General features: G+C 35.3%; 1 protein-coding gene across 2 annotated transcripts; it reads left to right on the top strand.

The window, feature by feature from the left end:
• The first annotated feature begins 994 nt into the window (after nt 1-994).
• On the top strand, nt 995-19,104 carry LOC128988928 (ras-related protein Rab6). 2 transcript variants are annotated; one of them, XM_054410714.1, is made up of 7 exons: nt 995-1,238; nt 5,334-5,392; nt 11,289-11,342; nt 12,777-12,882; nt 13,417-13,622; nt 14,496-14,562; nt 18,735-19,104. In XM_054410714.1, exons 1-7 carry the CDS (start codon nt 1,169-1,171, stop codon nt 18,803-18,805), a joined length of 633 nt encoding a protein of 210 aa, XP_054266689.1. In that variant the 5' UTR covers nt 995-1,168; the 3' UTR covers nt 18,806-19,104. The 2 variants fall into 2 exon arrangements, with proteins under 2 accessions (XP_054266689.1, XP_054266690.1); XM_054410715.1 differs by lacking the exon at nt 18,735-19,104 and adding an exon at nt 16,301-16,519.
• Nucleotides 19,105-19,273: the final 169 nt, after the last annotated feature.

Below are 19,273 nucleotides of genomic sequence, written 5' to 3'. Positions count from 1 at the left end.
TGAAACAGCTGTTAAGATTCATTTATTCCATTTCTCACAAGGTTAACATGGGAAACTCCAGAGCCACTGGGGCGGAGCCGATTGGACGGATCACGAAATTGATGGTGTATAAACCTATTCCATGACATTCTACACGTATGTAGGCCTACCAAGTTTCTTGGCAATCGGTTCAGCGGTGTCTGAGTTTATCACTGCCAAACAAACAAATATATATACAAACATCCTCTTTTATACTTATAGATGCCAACCCCGTACGAAGGACGGGTACTCTGCTAGTAAAAAATACATCTCAAAGCTTGAGTATCATCCGAACCATTTGGCCCTCAACCTCCTAGACAACAGTCAACATGTCTACAGACTAAAAACAAAAAGAGAAAATGTTTTAGACCTTCCGACTCGATTTGTACAGCAGCTCTGAAATTTATTTTCTTTGTTTTGTTAGGGCTAAATTTGTTTAGCTGCTAACTTAACTAATGCATTCCAATTTTTACTTTATTGTTAAAAATGCCATCATATTTACTTATTGTTTAATGCAAAACAGATTGTAAACAAAACGATGTTAAAAAAAAAACTCTGCTAGTATAATAATAATTGGCTAACCTCGCCATCGGGGGCCCATTTCGTAATTAACTACAAGTTACAAGTTGATTTGCATTGGGCGATCTTTATTAATAATATTAGTTTGTACTTTATTATGAAAAAGGCCCCGGGAGAATGACTTCCTCTACACTATTGCTTAAGAGCGACTGTTTTCAAGTGTAGATTCTTTCAAGTTCAAGTTGAGATAAAATAATCATGTATACGCCAGGTTTAAGATATTATTATCATTGATTGGCCTTTTTGAGCATCTGAAAGAAATTATTTTAAGTTTGAAATTAATTATTAATCTTAGTATCTGGTGTACTTGTTATAGTGCTCTTTTTTTAACTCAAATATTATTTAATGAGCTCTGCATTTTCTGTCTTGGATTTTGGCAAACGTGGCTGCAGGCCGAGATAAGATTGATTCTGTCACTGTCAGACACTTTGTCGTCGATTTTATAGATTTAGTGCATAATAACTTAATTAGGTCGATTAGTTTTGTGATATTTATGTTTCGATGAATTAAAAATTAAGCTAGGTGCTTAGTTTCTGTGTTTGAAGTATAATTGTTGTGATTGTGTTTAATTATGTCTTCTTCAGGGGACTTTGGAAATCCCCTCAGGAAGTTTAAACTAGTGTTCCTGGGAGAACAAAGTGGTATGTTTCTGTCTTAAAACTTATTTCTGATTACTCGTAAGCTAACGTTTTTGTTTTTGCCATATATATCGTACTATTGAACCAATTCAAACTACTAGTCGAATTATTAGTTTATTTACTGAGCCAAGTTTTTCATATACAGTTAAAATAGGCTACAGATTACCTACCTTGCTCATCAAAGATAAGTTAGGGTAGATTCGGTAGGCCTATAAGTTAGCAAGTAAAAATGTCTTGATTTCTGACCAAGACCGTCTGCCTATCATTATATGAATTTCTTTTTAAGTTGATGCAAGTGACAGCTGAGCCCAGTTTAAGGCATTATAAAATTGCTTTTACTTTAAACTGCTTGATTATTAAGCCTGGTTTACACGGGTCGAGTATGTCAGACAAATTATTCGGCCCCAGTTACTAGGCCCAGTTGTTGATTTGTTCAACTCACCCAGTACTTAACTGGACTGTCTACACGCATTCCTATTTCAAACAGGGACAGTGTAGGCACAGAGAAGTAATTTTTATTATTTCTCTATCGTGTTGGGTATTCTGTATACCGTGTTTGTGTTAATTGTTGTTTGGGTTTAAAATGGCGCTTCAAGAGTTTAATACTGAATCCATACAGTAACTTAATTAGAGTATTAAGATTAAAACTGAAGCACCACTTAAATTCAGAGGTTGCTTTTAAAAGCTTTTTGCAAATAACTGTTAAGCGGTGAGGAAAATAGACCAAAAGTGAAAGGTGATATTCTGAAATAAAAAAAGATTTGTTACAAATTACCTCCTACTGCATTTCTTTCGGCCCTATATAAAGGCAGCCAAAAGTTGCCTCCAAATAAAAAATTTGAAAACACCATTTTCAATGTATTTCTGACAACTTAGAACACATTTTTAGGGAGTGAGCTTTCTAACGACCCATCTATAGAAATAAAATCGGTCCAGTAGAACTGTACATCTTAAGTTGTACAACAATCTATAATTCTATAAGAGTAGATTTACGAGACAATGCAACACATTACTGTTCAACTTGTACCGGTACTTTTACAAAATCACTTGTACTGTTCAAATAAACCATTGAGCATTGAGGGAGAGTAGGCCTACACTCCTCACTGAACTAACCTCAATACTGATCGTTGTGTGTGATCAACTCACTCAGCGACCACAAAAAAATAAAAAAAAAATAATTCTTTGGTAACTGGACTCACTTTATATCAGTAAACAGATGTTTTGCGGGCAAATCGTGGTGGTGGGGTAGCTATTGGGCCGAGCAACTCGGTTTTCAACTAAATCACTCTACTCGCTCTCAACTGACCTCTTTTTATCAACTCGCCCGTTGCTCGACTCGCCTGCATGTCTACACCATGCGAGTGGTAACTCGCACACTGACTCGCCCGCCGTACTCGACCCGTGTAAACCAGGCTTCAATCATGGGCAAGAAAAGTTGTGCATCTTTCAAATCATTGTTTTACAACTACAGTGGAACTTTGATCATCTGGCTTAGATTGGCGGCCAGATTTATTATAAGGCCAAACCATCGAGAGACCATTTAAGTTAACATAGCCTAAGTGAATTAACTTAGGGTTAAGATTAGCCTACAAAACAGCAACAATAAACAATAATAATATCTTAGGCCTAACAAATGAATGAATGAATGAATGAATGAATATATAGTTTATTCCAAAAGCATTGGCTACAAACAGTGATTATAAAATCAAATATACTTAACAGAGACTTATGACACTAAAAATAGTAAAATACATACAAGTTTTAATGAGCCAAAATATTCTACAATAAACAAATGGAACTAGCAGACATAGGCAGTGCTACCTGTGCGTCTGCTAAGTTGCTGTCAAATAGAAAAAAGTAAATTATTGAATTTGTGGAATGGCAATTAAAAATAAAAGGGTTGTTATTATTAGTGATGTATGTAAACGTATTTTCATGAACACAGCGCTGGTGAGTCTGCGCATTGATTTCGTGGTGGCCAGGAGAGAGAGAGAGAGAGACAGACAGACAGACTGTGTGTGTGTGTGTGTGTTTTTGTGTCAGTTCCGTGTGTATAATAAATAGATGAAGTCTAGTAGGAAATTTCTTTTTAAAAGCAGGTGGCTAGTGTGCTTGTTTGAGTTTTGTGTTTGGTCCCTCAATTTGTTATCACTTGCCAGTAAGATACCGGTACTGTATTTCAATAGACCCCCTCCTAACCGACCTCGTATCAACCGATAGTCCTAATCGGATTATCCACCCTTGTTCGTAAAATCGATCCACCATTGATCGAATAGGTAGGTCTACAGTCATAGATAAAACATGCTTTCTTAGGTACAGTATTTTACAGATTTGACTTAAGGCCTGGCCTACGTAGCTAAATAATGTTATAAAAAAAAAATATTTTGTCTTAAAAAATTTGTCTGTGAATCACATCCATGGATCCATCTTATAAATGGCAAACTTAAACAGGTCCACGACCTAGGAAGTGGTGAAGGTAGTAGTAAAGGCGATAAGTGCGGAGTGTGGGAAAGGTTTGTGGCAGTTAGATAATTATATATCTAAAATACTAAAATGCTATGGGAAGGGGGGGGAACAAGTCCACGACCTAGGAAGTGGTGAGAAGGAAGTAGTAAAGCCTGGCAGTGCGGAGTGTGGGAACTGTTTGTGGCAGTTGCATTAATCTATCTGCAATAGCCTACTATAATGCTATGGGTAGGAAGGGAAAGTGATCCACGACGTAGGAAGTGGTGAAGGAAATAGTAAAGGCTAGCAGTGCAGAGTGTGGGAATGCTTAGGGGCAGTTAGATTAATGTATCTAAAATATTAAAATGCTTTGGGAAGGAAAGGGAACAGGTCCTTGATGTAGGAAGTGGTAAAGGAAGTAGTAAAGGCGAGCAGTCCGGAGTGTGGGAACCGTCTGTGGCAGTTAGATTTATGTATCTGCAATACTATAATGCTGTAGGAAGGGACGGAAACAGGTCCACGACGTAGGAAGTGGTGAAGGCAGTAGTAAAGGCGAGCAGTGTGGAGTGTGGGAATTGTTTGTGGCAGTTAGATTAATGTATCGGCAATCCTAAAATGCTGTGGGAAGGGAGGAACAGGTCTACTACGTAGGAAGTAAGTGAAGGAATTAGTAAAGGCTAGCAGTGCGGAGTGTGGGAACATTTGTATTTTGTATTATATCTAGGTATACATTTTTTTTTCATTTTTTGCTTTATTGAAAACCATTAATGATCGCTCCACTCAACTGGCTTTAACTGCTATGAAAGCAATCCTAGTAAAGAGTAGGCCTGTGTATTCTCACATTTAAGTTTGGAGGAATGTAGAACTGTTCTAGCCTATATTGTACTGTACTGTAAATTACATAGGCTGCTAAAAACTATACAGCCTATTCAACTCTATTCAATAATTTCCATTAGCTTCATACAAGGTGTTATTCTGCTAATGACTCGAGTGTGATTGATTCAATCAGGCGGACCTAGTCCCTATGGACGTTAGTCGCAAATATGCCTTTTGCACTTGCCGTTTGGTGCATCAGAGCGTGTCAAACCTGAGTTGCTTGATGAACTGCAGCATCCCATCTATGATTCCTCCTGAGAAAGGTGTCTGCCCCTTGTCATCGTTCCAAGAGTGCTTTTCCTTATTTTATTCAGAGCTAAGCAGTCATAGGCTAGAGTAGATGGGCAGCAGTTTCCTCCTACTGCACACATTTCCTACATGCAGTATCTTCATTGTAGAATTGTTATCGATGGAATTTAGGTGAATCGTAGGAAACCATAACAGAAGTGTGTTGGTCAAGTTTATTAGCAGTGTTGGCCTAAATCAAGCCAAATGATCTCAAAGGCTACTTTTTGCTTAGGGTCTAAGTTGGGCACCTTAATACCTAGCCTTATAGATTCATCCTGTCCGGTCATGATGTAAACAATTTTTGTAATAAATTATCATATATTCAAACTATTGTTTGGTTAGTCAAGTTTTACGTTGGTTGGTGGAAGTCAAGTAGGTTACAGTACGCCTACAGACACAACACAAAATACATTTTAAGAGAAATTTAAGTTAACGACAGTAATCTAAGTGCAGTGAGCCTTGCTAACATAATGTCTACTGTTATTTCAGTTGGAAAAACTTCTTTGATTACGAGGTTCATGTATGACAGCTTCGATAACACCTATCAGGTAGGTACAAGTTTGGTATGACATCTATATAAATACGCTACATCAAACTTTGTAAACAATAAGGTTTTTTCTTTTAAATTTAACTCCACATATTATATACCGTCAAACGGGGCTACTTTGTAAAACTTTTTTTGATTTTTGACTGTAACTTTTTTGTTTTAAGAGATAGGACCATGAGAAAAATTCCAAATTGTGCATTTCAGTTAGTTCTTTTGAGTGCACTGCATTTGAAAAACCTCTATATTAAATACTTTGGCAACAAATTTAAAAAAAATGGCGGCTATCAAAGTAGCCCCGCTATGGGGCATAATGAACTTTAATGCCTTGTCACAATGTAACCACTGGTTAAAGGGGTTACTTTGATACTTCTATTGAATGCTGGGTTTATTATGATTATTTTGGTATGACTCTGGTTGTTCTACTTTTTATAATTTTTGATCTACGACAGGTTTTTTAAAATGCTGTTCCGAGATTTCCGAAATTTACAGAGGTTTTAAAAAAAAATCATATCCAACCTAAAACAAAGGATTAATGTGCCAACAAAACCAGTTTTTAGTGTAAAAAAGACTAGAATTTAAGGAAAAAATTGGATGGTTTGTAAGTACGTCTTGTATTGTATTTTGTCATAGCTGTGAAATAGTGCTCCAGAAGCAAGGGTCGCAACTCCCTTTCAGACGTCTGGTCTGCTGAACGATGCTCATGATTTTATTGGATGTTTAGTCCCTGGAACTTGTGTTTGAACACAACATGTCCTCTTCTGTTCAGGGAAGGCTCACTTAAAATGTTTATGATGTCATCATATGGAACATGGTCTTCATCAATGTAGGCCTAATCCGGCCACTTAAAAACTTGTTCTGTGTCGGTTACATTTCTAATAAATCGGACCTCACAAACCTTATTATGATAATCAATACTTAGGCCTATTATCTGGCCAACAAGTTGACGTGCCTTTTTTGTATACTTCATCACTACCCATGTTAGTGAACATAAACCAATAAAATAAAGAGTGTCAAAGTAGCCCCTGGAAGTAAAAACCTTGGGCACCTTACCTTCCCTTTAGGGTACTTAACAATTCATATTAATATGTGTTTTTATCATCCCAGATAGATGGACTATTCATTAAAATATGCAAAAAAAAATATATAAAAGTGGGTAGGTTGTGCATACGAAAGTTCAGGGGCGTTTTTTTTTTCGCGAAAAAATCGATTCATGTTTAAATACTTTTTATGATAACAAAGAATATATATATATATATATATTTGAGTGAATGTGAAAATAAGATTACCTATGTTATAAGGAAGATTTTAATATATAAGTTACCATGGTTACTACTAAAACTAAAATTTAAACAAATATTTTAGGTAAAAACAAAAGTTTTATCATTGTAGCCCCGGTTGACGGTACCAAAATGTTCGTCTAGGTGTGTAGATTTGCAAACTGACCTTCCATTTTTGAAAATGTCCCTTGGGCTCTGCCCCAGTTGCTTTTTAAGTTCCCATGTTATCCTTATGAAGAACATATCTGTTTACATTATGATAAGATTTACCAACAGGGTGCAGCACTATAATTCTTTTGCATTCATGGAACCAGCTAATTTTAACCATACAAAAACTGTGATTTGAAATTGGAACTGTCAAAGTAGTATTGTTTACAGTTATGTTTATGTTTTTAATTTCTTGAATAATTGTTGATACTTTGTGAATTTTTAATAATTTATTTTTCTCTATTGTTTTGGTGAGGTGGTGGAACATTAAGGCTATGGTAGATGTGTGATACTATAGTATACCGGTAAATTTAAAGAAGCAAATTTTATCAAAATTTGTCCTCCCCCATTAGAAACGCAAAGCTTGAGTATAGCTTCGTTATACCGTTATACTTTATATGCAAACCCCGTACGAAGGACGGGTACTCTGCTAGCATTAAAATAAATTATAACTGAATCAGGGGTTTAGTTGAATGCTGACAAACATTAAAATCCTCCCATTTACAGCTATTCAAAAATAAGGATATACAGTAACAATCAATAAGCCAGCTGAATAAATATGTATATCTGCAGCCCTGGACCCAAGAAGACAATTATCCAACCTTTCCACATGAAATTCTGTTTATTTCTCATAAAATAGTTCCCATTATAAATAATCGAATGGGAAATATATTTCTGAAACAGTCCGTGGGAGACGAGCTTAAGCTATAATCATTGCTGCTGTAGAACCACGTCCTCCATAAGTTCAGTTAAATAAGTCACCCTGCCACAGCAATCCTGCAGACTAAGCGAATTTCTACTTGTCTGATTACATTTTTACTAAAATATTTCCATAAATAATACATATTTATTCCCTATTTAAATACCATTAGATTTAACAAGTGCTTAGGTTTGCTGCTACGGGGGAGGTAAAAAGTATTTTCTGACCATACGTCAATAGTATAGGATGAAATAAATAAATTTGCCAAATGTTATCAATGTATAGCCATAAACAAGTAAACTACAACAATTTTCATTTTCTCCAAAAGAATAACATGGGAATTTTAAATTACACTATTTTTGAATTTTCCCCTTGACCGTTAGGCATATAACAGCGCTCCAATATACTAAATTATTTATTTTTAAGCTCTACAAACCGGTTTAAAAAGAAATTGCAATTTTTTTTGTTTTTAGGGTCAAAAATGGGAAAACCCCCCATAAACCTTTATTCCGATTATGCTGGATCGCGAACTCGTTCGAATAAACGTAGGTTTACACGTTTGTACCAAATTTCATCAAAATCGGATCATTTTTGCTTGAGTTATCGTGCTAACGGACATATACTGTATCCCTATATACATATATAAATATGAATTTGAACAGATGGTGTTTTTAGCCTCTAGAGACCTCAAGATGAAAAATTAAATCGGTCCCGGGTCCAGGTCTTACCATGAGTACTACGGTAATAGCTTATTCCCTATTTGGGAAATTCGCTGAAAAGAGAAAAAAATTGAAAAAGACCTATGATTTCACATTTCGGATGATTTTTTTAAGGTCCTATGGGAGAAGACTCACTTTTGGAAAGTGGAGCAATGCATCCTGTCAGTTGAAAATTTCAAAAGTATTAGTACACCTCGTGTTAAACTTTGGGCATGTACACTCTGCATTACACAGTCCATGTTAGCACTTAACAATTAATAACAAAAGTGTTCAGTGTGGACATAAAATGCACAATTAAGGACAAGGTTAAGTTTCAACATGTAGAGAATAAATTAAACTGTAATGAGGTTGAAGCTTATGGAGCTGGTTACAGGATTGTACTGAGTAGTAATGTAGCGTAGACAGAGCAACTGTCAGTTGTACGTTGTACTGTCATGTCAGAATGAAAGAAAACCACAAAAATTTATCTACTGTATGTATTAAAGTGGATAGTAGGCCTAATATTAGAGAAAGGAGTACAACAAGATCAGTAACATGCATGAGATAGATAGCCTATAATAATATAATGGTTGCGGAGAAAATTAAAAAAAAGTGTAGATTAAAAATTCCCATTTATTCTTATGGAAAAAATTGTAAACTGTTGTAGTTTGCATGTTTATGAGCTTATTTTGATTAAATTTGGAAAATGTGTTAATTTCATATTAAACTATTAACATTTTACAAAAACACCTTTTTACCCTCCCTGTTGCAGCAAACCTAAGTACTTGTTAAACTAATGCTATTTAAATAGGGAATAAATGTTATATTTTTAAGGAGACATTTTAGTGTAAATCCAATCAGGCAAATGGAAATTCGCTTAGTCTGCAGGTTTGCTGCGGCGGGGGTATTTTTTAAAAGACCAAATCTGAAATTTGTATAGAAATATTTTAGTGTAAGTCAGGCAAAAGGGAAATTCACTTAGGTTTGTTGCCAGAGGGTAATTATACTCATATAAATTAGTCTGCTTTCTACATTGAATTTATAAACCACAATTAACCCCATATATGTGGGAATCTTGACTTAATTAAAACTTTACCGGACACTCTTGGTACAAACAATGGATAAGTAGAACTCTCCCATCATTAAATGGGTGGAGTTGACTACTCTTGCATTTAGTAACAACAATGTGTTTATTACTAGCCAGAAGCTAATAAATACAGTGGTTTTGTTACAGTGTAAATATTTTAATAAGATGCTTATAAAATTTGTATTAAATGTAAAGTAACACACATATTCTCAAGTTTTTCTTGATATGTTAAAATGGCTTCTATTGTTGGCAAAAAGACAGTCAATACCAGTAGTTATCTGACCACACTCCATGTCGCATTTCATCAGTGATGTTGCTGAAGGCTGTATTGATTTTTAAATCTCAATTCTCCATCATTGGAGACTTTCGACCTGCAAACTTGGTCTTTAACAAAACCCCAGGCAGAAAAATCACATTGTGTTAGACTTTGTTTCAATGTGATATTCAACACACTGAGCTTTCTCTTGCACGTTCATGACGTCTGCCTTACTGTAGGTTATGTCTTGAAGTTTAAAGCTTTGAGCGACAACAATGGATCTGCTGATACATGTAAATCATGTTGAAAAAAAAATTATGAGTTCCTCTATTATAAGGTAGTTTAAAAAATTATCTTTTTTTTTTTTTTGTGGGGGCTGGGGTAAAGGCATACCCCTAGCTACTTCGGCCTGGAGACCTTTTGTAGCACCCTTTAATTCATTCTGACAGCCCTAGGCTCCTCAAGTAGCCCAGGAGCTGAAAGACACCCAGCTTCCTTATCTCTGTTGGTTCCAGGAATAACCTTCCCAGAGATGTAAGCCTTCTATGGGCCAACGCTGGACAGTCCAGCCATAAGTGTTCTGAGGTTTCTACCTCGTTCTCACAGAACCTGCAGAGGTCTGTCTGTGACCTCCCTATGGACCTGAGATGTTTCCTGATAGGACCATGCCCTGTTAACACTCCTACTAGCAGACTAATGTCCCCTTTCTTAAGGCTCAGCAAGTCTTTCCAATCTTTATCAGTGGGGTCGATTAGTAATTTGGAGGTCCTCATACCTGGGTGGTTCATCCAGGCCAGAGCCTTTTGAACCTTGACCCAGTCTTGGACTTTGGCTACTCCTGAGCTTATGGGGGTACCACAGTAGGGTTCTGGTCCTGACAGTTGGTCTTCCGCACCCTTCCTGGCCAATGCATCGGCTTTTTCGTTCCCCTCATGCCCCGAATGTCCAGGAACCCAAGACAATTTGACTTGGTTTCGCTCTGCTAACTTTTGAGGGTATTTTTACACCCTTTTACTGTTCGTGACTGTGTCACACATGACCCCAGCGCCTTCAATGCTGCCTGGCTGTCAGAGAGAATAAGGATTTTACCCTTTCTTAGAATCTTGCTAATAATATTATTATTTTAATATTAAAAAAAAAAAAAAAAAAAATAGCACTCAATCGCCAGGACCTCTGATTGAAAAACTGTTGTTGTTCTGCCCAAGGCCAGAGATATTTTGGTTTTGTTAAAAAATGATCTATGGATGCCTAAATCAATTTTATTAAGTTCCAAAGTTGTTCAGCTTTTTGGACACCCTGTAAAATTATTCTGTAGATTCCAATGTAATTGCAAAACAGCAGTTTTCACTAAAATTAAAAACATCACTTCTCAAAATATTTTGAATAAAAAAACTGCAGCAATCCTTGGTTTATGGCTTGTCTGTTGAGAAACCCCCGAGTAGACTCGTTAACTCTCCCTGGGATCCTGAAGGGTTCCAGTTTTATTGGCAATTTTTAATTTGTATTGTTGCAAAATAACTTTTTTCATGTAACATTTTATGGCTCAAAACAGGTAGCGATCCGGATCAAAATCTTTTGCAAAGCAAAGAGGGTTAGTTTTAAAGGAATTAATATAAACTGGATCGAATTTAATAATTTGTATAACTAGGCCTAATGGTGGTTTTTGTTCTAGGCTACAATAGGAATAGACTTCTTATCAAAAACGATGTATTTGGAAGACAGAACCGTAAGTAAAATATGTATTATTTTTAGCATTAGTTGATAGTTTCCAAAAAGTTTGGATTGAATCCTCAGCTGTTTTTTGTTATTTGTAAATGTTGAAATGTATTTCAAATTATGCCATTAAATGTTTTTCTTAAAAGGTTTACACATATTTTAAAATCATAAGAACTCAATTATTTGGCTGTTTCTGATTGGTGAAAAATGAGTGTCTACAAGATCTTCTGAATTGTGCAAAATACATTGATCAGTATATCTGTAAAAAATTCCTTTAAAAATTACAGTTTTATATTTCGTACATTTCTAAATATGTATCTAGTGACAATTATTAATCAAACCCATGTACATCTTATGACATTTGTAACACAGTAAGACACAGAACTTCTAATTATTAACTGTAATTTTAAATTTCCTTTTCCTAAAGAACTGAGATCTTATACAAACACTGCTCTAGTTATGCTCTAGGCTGATAACAGAGTACAATCGCTGATAAAATTCTATAACTTTCCCGGTTTTCAAACACGCAAGAGAATTGCATCATATGATGCAAATGCAAATGCCTTTCCTTTTGTTCTAACACAACAATTTTTACCAAAAAATATCTAAAAAAAAAAAAAAATACTACTGATAGTTTGAAAGCATGTTGTCTGGTTTGTTTTTGCCAAAAGGAAGATAGGTTCATGGTAGATAGGATAGCTGGACAGTGACAATAAAGAAAGAAAGGAGTAAAGGAAAGAGTGGAAAGATTTGTCACTATAAGCTTATGTTTTTAGGAAAAAGTATTTAGCTTGGATTAAGAATAGTATAGAATGGAGAGGACGCAACTAACTCACCTGAAGAGAGATTTCAGACGAGTCACAGCACAAATAAGTTATATACACACAAAGGACTTTGCCTCATACAGAGGCTTATTTAGAAGTAGAAGGGTTGTAACTGCCATCTACTTCTACCCATCTACTTATGAAGAAGCCTTTGAAAGAGGAGAAAGATCACATCCTTTGTGCATTTAGACCACATTCATTGTTCAATTCTGTTGTTACATATTTAGAGTGGTATATCATCTAAAACACTTTATGTTGTGCAGAGAGTTGCAAAGGATTTAAAACACATGATCTACACTATGATCTATAACACCATCAGCCCCACGTGATATAAATACAATCTACAACGCAATTGAACACATTGTGTGAAATGTGATACAAAACACCTTCAGTTGCACTCGAGATGAGATTTAAAATACTTGTATTTTGAATTGCAAACAATGTAATAAAAAACTTATCTGCACTTTATTAAAACATTAAATTTCCAACATCTTATAAATACATTAAGGCACACATTATCTAGTAAAGCACTGTAAGTTGCAGATGATCGAGGATGTTTGATTTGTGTTAACTGTGTTGAAGGCTCTACAGTTATAGCTGTGTGTTTGTCTGTGTGTCAGGTGAGACTACAGTTGTGGGACACTGCAGGACAAGAGAGGTTTCGCAGTTTGATACCCTCCTACATCAGAGACTCCACTGTCGCTGTGGTGGTCTACGATATTACAAGTAATACATCATGCCTACAATCTTACTGATTCATCTTTAGGAGTTTTTAGCGGTTGTGATTTGAGGTTTAGTACATAGTCTTACTGGGAAAAAGAAAAATATAAACTGACACAACAATTTTACTGAATCTGTCCAAGTTGTATTTTGTTTCTGAGGTTTATGGGAGCTGCAGTAATCATTCAACATCACCTAGAGAAACAGTAAATAGTTAATTCTTTATTTTACATAGACATTTATAATCAAGCCTGCACAGCTCTATGAAAATGAAAAGATTTTAGAATGTCTAGTTAAACTTGTAACCAGCATAGTACGAGTTATTATACTCGGACATAAAGCTCAGTAAAACGCATAATAATCATTTACACTATAGTACTCTTTATATTATTAAGAGAGTTTTTTTACATTTAAATTGATTATTGATATTTGGTAATTTGCTGTGTGCTACCCCATGCATATACTGTGTCATATTTTAAAATTAACTAGCTAAGTCTGTGGGCAGTTAGAATTTCCCTTGATACCCTGTTGCAATTGCAGACGCAAATTCATTCCACCAGACGTCAAAGTGGATTGACGACGTAAGGACGGAGCGAGGCAGCGATGTGATCATTATGTTGGTCGGCAACAAAACAGATTTGTCCGACAAGAGACAAGTATCCACTGAGGAGGGAGAGCGCAAGGCCAAAGAGCTCAACGTCATGTTTATAGAAACTAGTGCTAAGGCTGGATATAATGTTAAGCAAGTAAGTGGAGAGTGTGACAATCTGTCCTATAAGTCGAATGGTAAATAATTTTGTTCTTTAAATAAAATAACTCAAGTTTCTGGAAGTTTTAAATGAGTTTATTGTGCAGTTTATGTGGGGTTTACAATAATGAAAAGCAGTATTGCAATGTTAATATTAACCTCATAAAATATCCAGTCCTGGGTACTGCACAATACCATTAATTTTTCTATAAAGTATGTGTATGACAAATTGGTAAGAACTATTTTGTGATGATCCGTTAAATTGTTTTGAACAGTACAGGCCCTAACCTCGATTTGCTAGACTCTAGATGAAAATATAAAATTATTTTTGCCAAGTTGGTTTTCTCATTGAGGTTTTGTCTGTCAAAGGATCTAGTGTAGTAACATTTAAAGGGAATCTACAAGAGACCTTTTTCCAATGGTTTCTTTGTTTCTTGCTGTTAAGTATCATTATCAAGACTCTAAGGTTTTCAAAAAATAATGGCAGGTTTGAACAGTCTGTAAATATGTTATGAGAAAGATCAGATAATTCCCCCTTAGTGATTCTGCTTCTTGTTGATTGTTTTTTTACTGACACCTTTTATTCTTTAACTATTGGGAAATTTAACTTTAAGGTGGTGTTTATGTTTTACAAACCATTCTATCGGATTATGACTTTTCAAGCTACGAGACGTCCTGGTACCAGTATGAAGGGTTTGATTTGTCTGATTACAGTTTTACAGATGGTTAAACCCCCAACATTTACAAAAACTCTGCAACACAAAGTTTGACTTATCCTTTTTTTTGTGTTTTTGCTCTTACCCGTTAAAAGAGCAAAGTAGGCAAAGTAGTTTCTCATCGTTAATTACTAATTACTTTGTCAATTCTCTAGTTGTTCCGAAGAGTAGCAGCGGCTCTGCCAGGCATGGACTCAACAGAGAACAAGCCACCAGAAGATAGTATCCTTTACACTCTTACTTGTGTTCCAAAGGAAACAAATACCCGGGATGTTGTTGATTTCATGTGTACATGTGTGTATGTGGCAATCGAGGGGTCTATCTTTAATCCAATTGATTGTTTGTTTTGAAATATTTTTGTTGTTTTGGCCTATATATTAGAATACATGGGACTATATAGGGTGCTCAAAAAAGGCGGGTACAAAATTTGCTTAGTGATTCCTTGTATAAAAATAAGCAAAAAAGTTTGTATAAACATATGTCATATGTCGTTTTGTTTAGCGTCTGTTGTCTGTATGTGTTTTTTTTTTCAAAACACATTCATAATTCCTTAACGTTTTGAGCTACGAGGTTAAGTTTCTGCAAAAATGTTCATCTTATAGGCCACTATCTTTGTGCAAAATGTAAATAAAAGCTCAGAAACGGTTTTAAAATAGCAGCTACTTAAATTACTTTAAATTTTACAACAAAAAAGCAAGGTACATAAAAAGTTAGTAAAAGTTATGTAAATTTTAATGATTATCTGTTGTATACTTAGTTTTGACAAAGAATAACTGAGAAATAGCTGCCTTTTAAAATGGTTTCTGGAATTGTATTCATACTTTGCACAAATATAGTGGCCAATGGGTTGAACATTTTTGCAGAATCTCAATGCCAAAGCTCAAACCTGTAAGGAGTTGTAAATGTTTTTATAACACTCACATACGGACAGACAGACGGTATAGAAAACGACGTAGGACATATGTTTATATTCCCCTTTGCTTATTTTGACCAAAGGAATCGCTACGCAAATTATGTCCCCACCTTTTCTTAACACCCTGTATATTAATAAACGGACGATGCTCTGTATAATCTGTTATCTCTTCAACAAGAGTTTGCTGGTTTTGGTCTAGTCACTCAAGATCTTGGTGATGAATTGAGTTGAGACTCCCTTTAGTTCGGCTTCGGTTGGATTGGTCAGTCTCGGAGGGATGAGTCACATCGTCTCAAGTGAATAACTTTCTACAGGGTTCAGCTTGAATGTTTAGTTTCCGGCTGTATAATAAAACAATTTGTCAGTTTAGTTGACAGGTGCTTTTATAGACGATTGGTTGGTAAACTGTTGTGTTAAACAGTGTTTTTGATCTGTGATTTTGTATGTTTATGTGTTTTTACTGTTCAGTGTTAGAGTGTTTTTTGGGGTGAACGTCGTGAGTAAATGTGAGCTATATATGCCGGCTGATTGTTTGGAATGTCTTTTAAAATAATTAAAAACATAAACATTTGTTAATGATTATGGAATAAAGACTTCTAGATTGTCTCGGTAGGGGCGAATCAGTCCAGGGTTAGAAAACGTATCTATAAGCAGAAACAACAAGTTGTTAATTCAAGAAAGATAAAAGCTCACTTTTGGTAAGTAATGTTGTAAAAGAATATTAAAATAATTTTATTTGTTGATTTTTAAGCGTTGGTAATTAATTTAATGGGGTTATTTTAACTTTTGATAATACCTCCGGTTAATCCGGCCGTTTTGTAGTCCAGCGTGTGGGTCCAGTCCCATGGTGGCCAAACTAGAGAGAGTCTACTGTATGATATTATTTCAGATTTTACCCATTAAAAAATCTATACTAAACAATATTTTACTACACACCACTAAATTTTTTATTTTTATCATAATTTTCCCTTGTTATTTTTGTTGTATTTATTTCATCTTTAGTTTTAGTTATGTTTATTTTGTTTTTCCTTGACTCCATTTTCTTAGTGCAAGAAGTGGTGTTGAAAGACACACCGAATGAGTCGGGGAGCTCAGAAAGTAGCTGCGCTTGTTGAGACATGTCCTGCCAACTGACTAAGCAATCAATAACTTCTTCACCAACTAAACGTATTATAAGATGTGAAAGTGATCTTTCTTGATAACTTATTGGTTAATAATTAATTATAACTATGAGGATATTTATACAATACATAATGTAATAAAATATATTTATTTTAATAATTCCCCCTTTATTTCCTTTTGGTTTTATTATTTATCGTTATATTCAATTTTCTTATTAGTTGACATACATTAAAAATTTTTAGATAGAAAACAATGATGGCATTGCCTAAACTAGTAAGTATACAACTCACCTAGGTCTAATGCCATCATTGAAAAATAGACAAAGCACAATCGTCATCTGTTGAGTGCTTAATCAGCTGCTACAGTGAATGATTATTAGTTCTCTTCGAAACAGGAGTCTGTATTTTCAACTGATGCATGATTTAGTTAGTATAATGATGTGAGATGATTTATTGTAGTTTTGTCAGGACCATTTATTAGTATTATAAATCGTTATGTTAGCCCAAAAACTTCAATGATGACTAAATGGGTCTTTTTACAATACCTGTCATACAGTTTGAAAAGTAACAATCATCTTACATGTTTCAGCGAGATGCCATCGTCAAACACTTTAGTCCAGGGAATATATAAAATATACTTGATTAGCTTTGTTGATATTTAAATACGGACACACATCCTACACACTGATGATAAGACATAGAAATAAATTATTTTTTGTAAAAAGAAGGCCTATAACGGAAACACAACATTGCCGGTACACGAGTAGTACATTTCATTGAAAAGTATTAAAGTAACAGACTCTTGAAGTCATTTACCAGCAATGATGTTCATGTGTGCATGAGATCCTGTCAAAACATATGTAACATGATTGTTACTTTTGGAACTGCATGACATGTATTGTAAAAACCCATTTTCAGGACTACAGTAGAACCCCTCATATCCGACCTCGTAATAACGAACTCCTCGGGATATCCGACCTAGTGTCTACTTTTTTCCTGTCTGGGGCAATAAAGCCGAGCGCGATCGGTTAATCGAAATGCCGATTGTGGATTTAGACGTAATTGTGGTAGACGATCACTAATGTTCCCAATTATAGGAGTTGTCATGGTAGCGGGACACGATTTCCGATGTGGCGGAGACTGCAGGTTATGCTCCTCCCGATATCTGACCTTTTGGTCGTTTCGACGATGGCCCAGCCCGTCATGGTCGTATATGAGGGGTTCTACAGTATTTATGAGGACCCTAGCCCAATTGTTGGTTATGTCTAGTTTTGAACCACCTTTAGCAAGCCTACTGATTAAGATGATCAACCCGGCAACTTGCTGACTAATATGAGAGAGCTATACACACACATTCAGCTCTATCATAGTTCATAGTTTCAATAGTTTATAGTTCATTTCATAGTTTAAAAGCTCGTTTGTAATTGAGTTTTCATCAAAATAATAACAATATATACTTTCCCGATTGATTATATATATTTTTTTATATTCATATGGTATCAGTTATCAACCACTTAATCACTACTCTGATCTTTTTGGTGGTGTCATGATGAATAAACTTTAAAAAAATTCTGTGATGTACAAATAAAATGTATTTAATTGAAAAACAATCCAGCTTATATAGAGGCCAAAACTAAACTATTTTATCTGGTGAGGTGTTGAAACTTAAGACAGAATCAATAGCTAACGAAGGTTGCATCCAAGACAACCAAGTAATAAGCACTTGCACTTGCTATTCTATGAAAATTTCCTGAACAGGTGTACAAACTAAGATTTTTAGTATTATTCCATCCAAGCCATTCATTTTAGGCCTCACAGCTCAGCTAAACGTGAGTTAAACCCGAAACACTATAGAAGGGAAAGCTAAGATGGGATACTTTTTTTGTTTATGTTCTAGAACGCTATGCATGAGTTCGGAACAATTTTTCACATTAATTCAGGCTAGGCTCAGGGTTTTTGGCATTATCTTTTTGATCAAATCCACTGGTGATTTGGCAGGATTTGAACTTGGGACCGATGTCCCACGCTCTACCACCTAACCAGCTCACTCCCCAAGATGGGATGCTAGTCCTTGATCTAAAGTGCTGTCGCATGTTTGGAGACCTATACTGCCCGAACTGTTGTGGTACCATGTATTGATATACTGGTAAGAATAGGTAAGTATAGCATTCAAACAAAACGTGTCATCAAGATTAGAAGCTCAACGCTCTTACAAACAAAACTTGAATCAGTATACTGTTTTTCAATGTAATGTCATATTTATCTTGTTTGATTTCAATTTGGCAACTTGAAACAGCCTTTTTTGGATTCCTTCCCCATGTTGTCAACTGAGTAAATATCTTTCCTTAACCAAGTTTCAGCCGTGGATCTTCAAACCCAGCACTCTCAGCAGAATGACCAACAGGATGCGGAGAGTGGCTGTATGTGCTAAAATAAACAATTTTTGTTATATTTTTGGATATTGCTACTGAAATTGTACTCTTTGATAGTTTGATATTGAAACAGTGACGTGGCTGCTACAATTACCCCCCCCCAAGTGCTTCAGAGAAAGAGCACTCTTCTGTTTCAAACTGATTCTGTTCACATTTTGTTTTATAGCTTTTGCTGCTCAATTACAAAGCCATTCATCTTCAGCTTAGATAACTGCATTGTCCACAACCTGTTTTACAGTTAACACTTAGTATTTGGAACCTTTTTGTTTTATAAGGAATAAACTGTGTTATAAAATTACCCGTTTGCTTTATTCACCTGAACATTTACCAGTGATGTTATTTTATATATACATTTCATGCTGGATATAAGAAGGGTGACGGTAGAATGAAGAGGATGGTCTGTCTTAGATCCTGTTAGTTTACCCAGGTCATTAAAAGCACAAAGATTCAAGGTCAGCTAGCTGGGT

This window comes from Macrosteles quadrilineatus, unplaced genomic scaffold (assembly GCF_028750875.1).
Source record: "Macrosteles quadrilineatus isolate MER2022 unplaced genomic scaffold, UCM_ALF_1.0 Scaffold_3__2_contigs__length_128488019, whole genome shotgun sequence".
Taxonomy (NCBI): domain Eukaryota; kingdom Metazoa; phylum Arthropoda; class Insecta; order Hemiptera; family Cicadellidae; genus Macrosteles; species Macrosteles quadrilineatus.
Note: the sequence above shows the minus strand (reverse complement) of the source record. Positions and strands in the feature narration are given on the sequence as shown.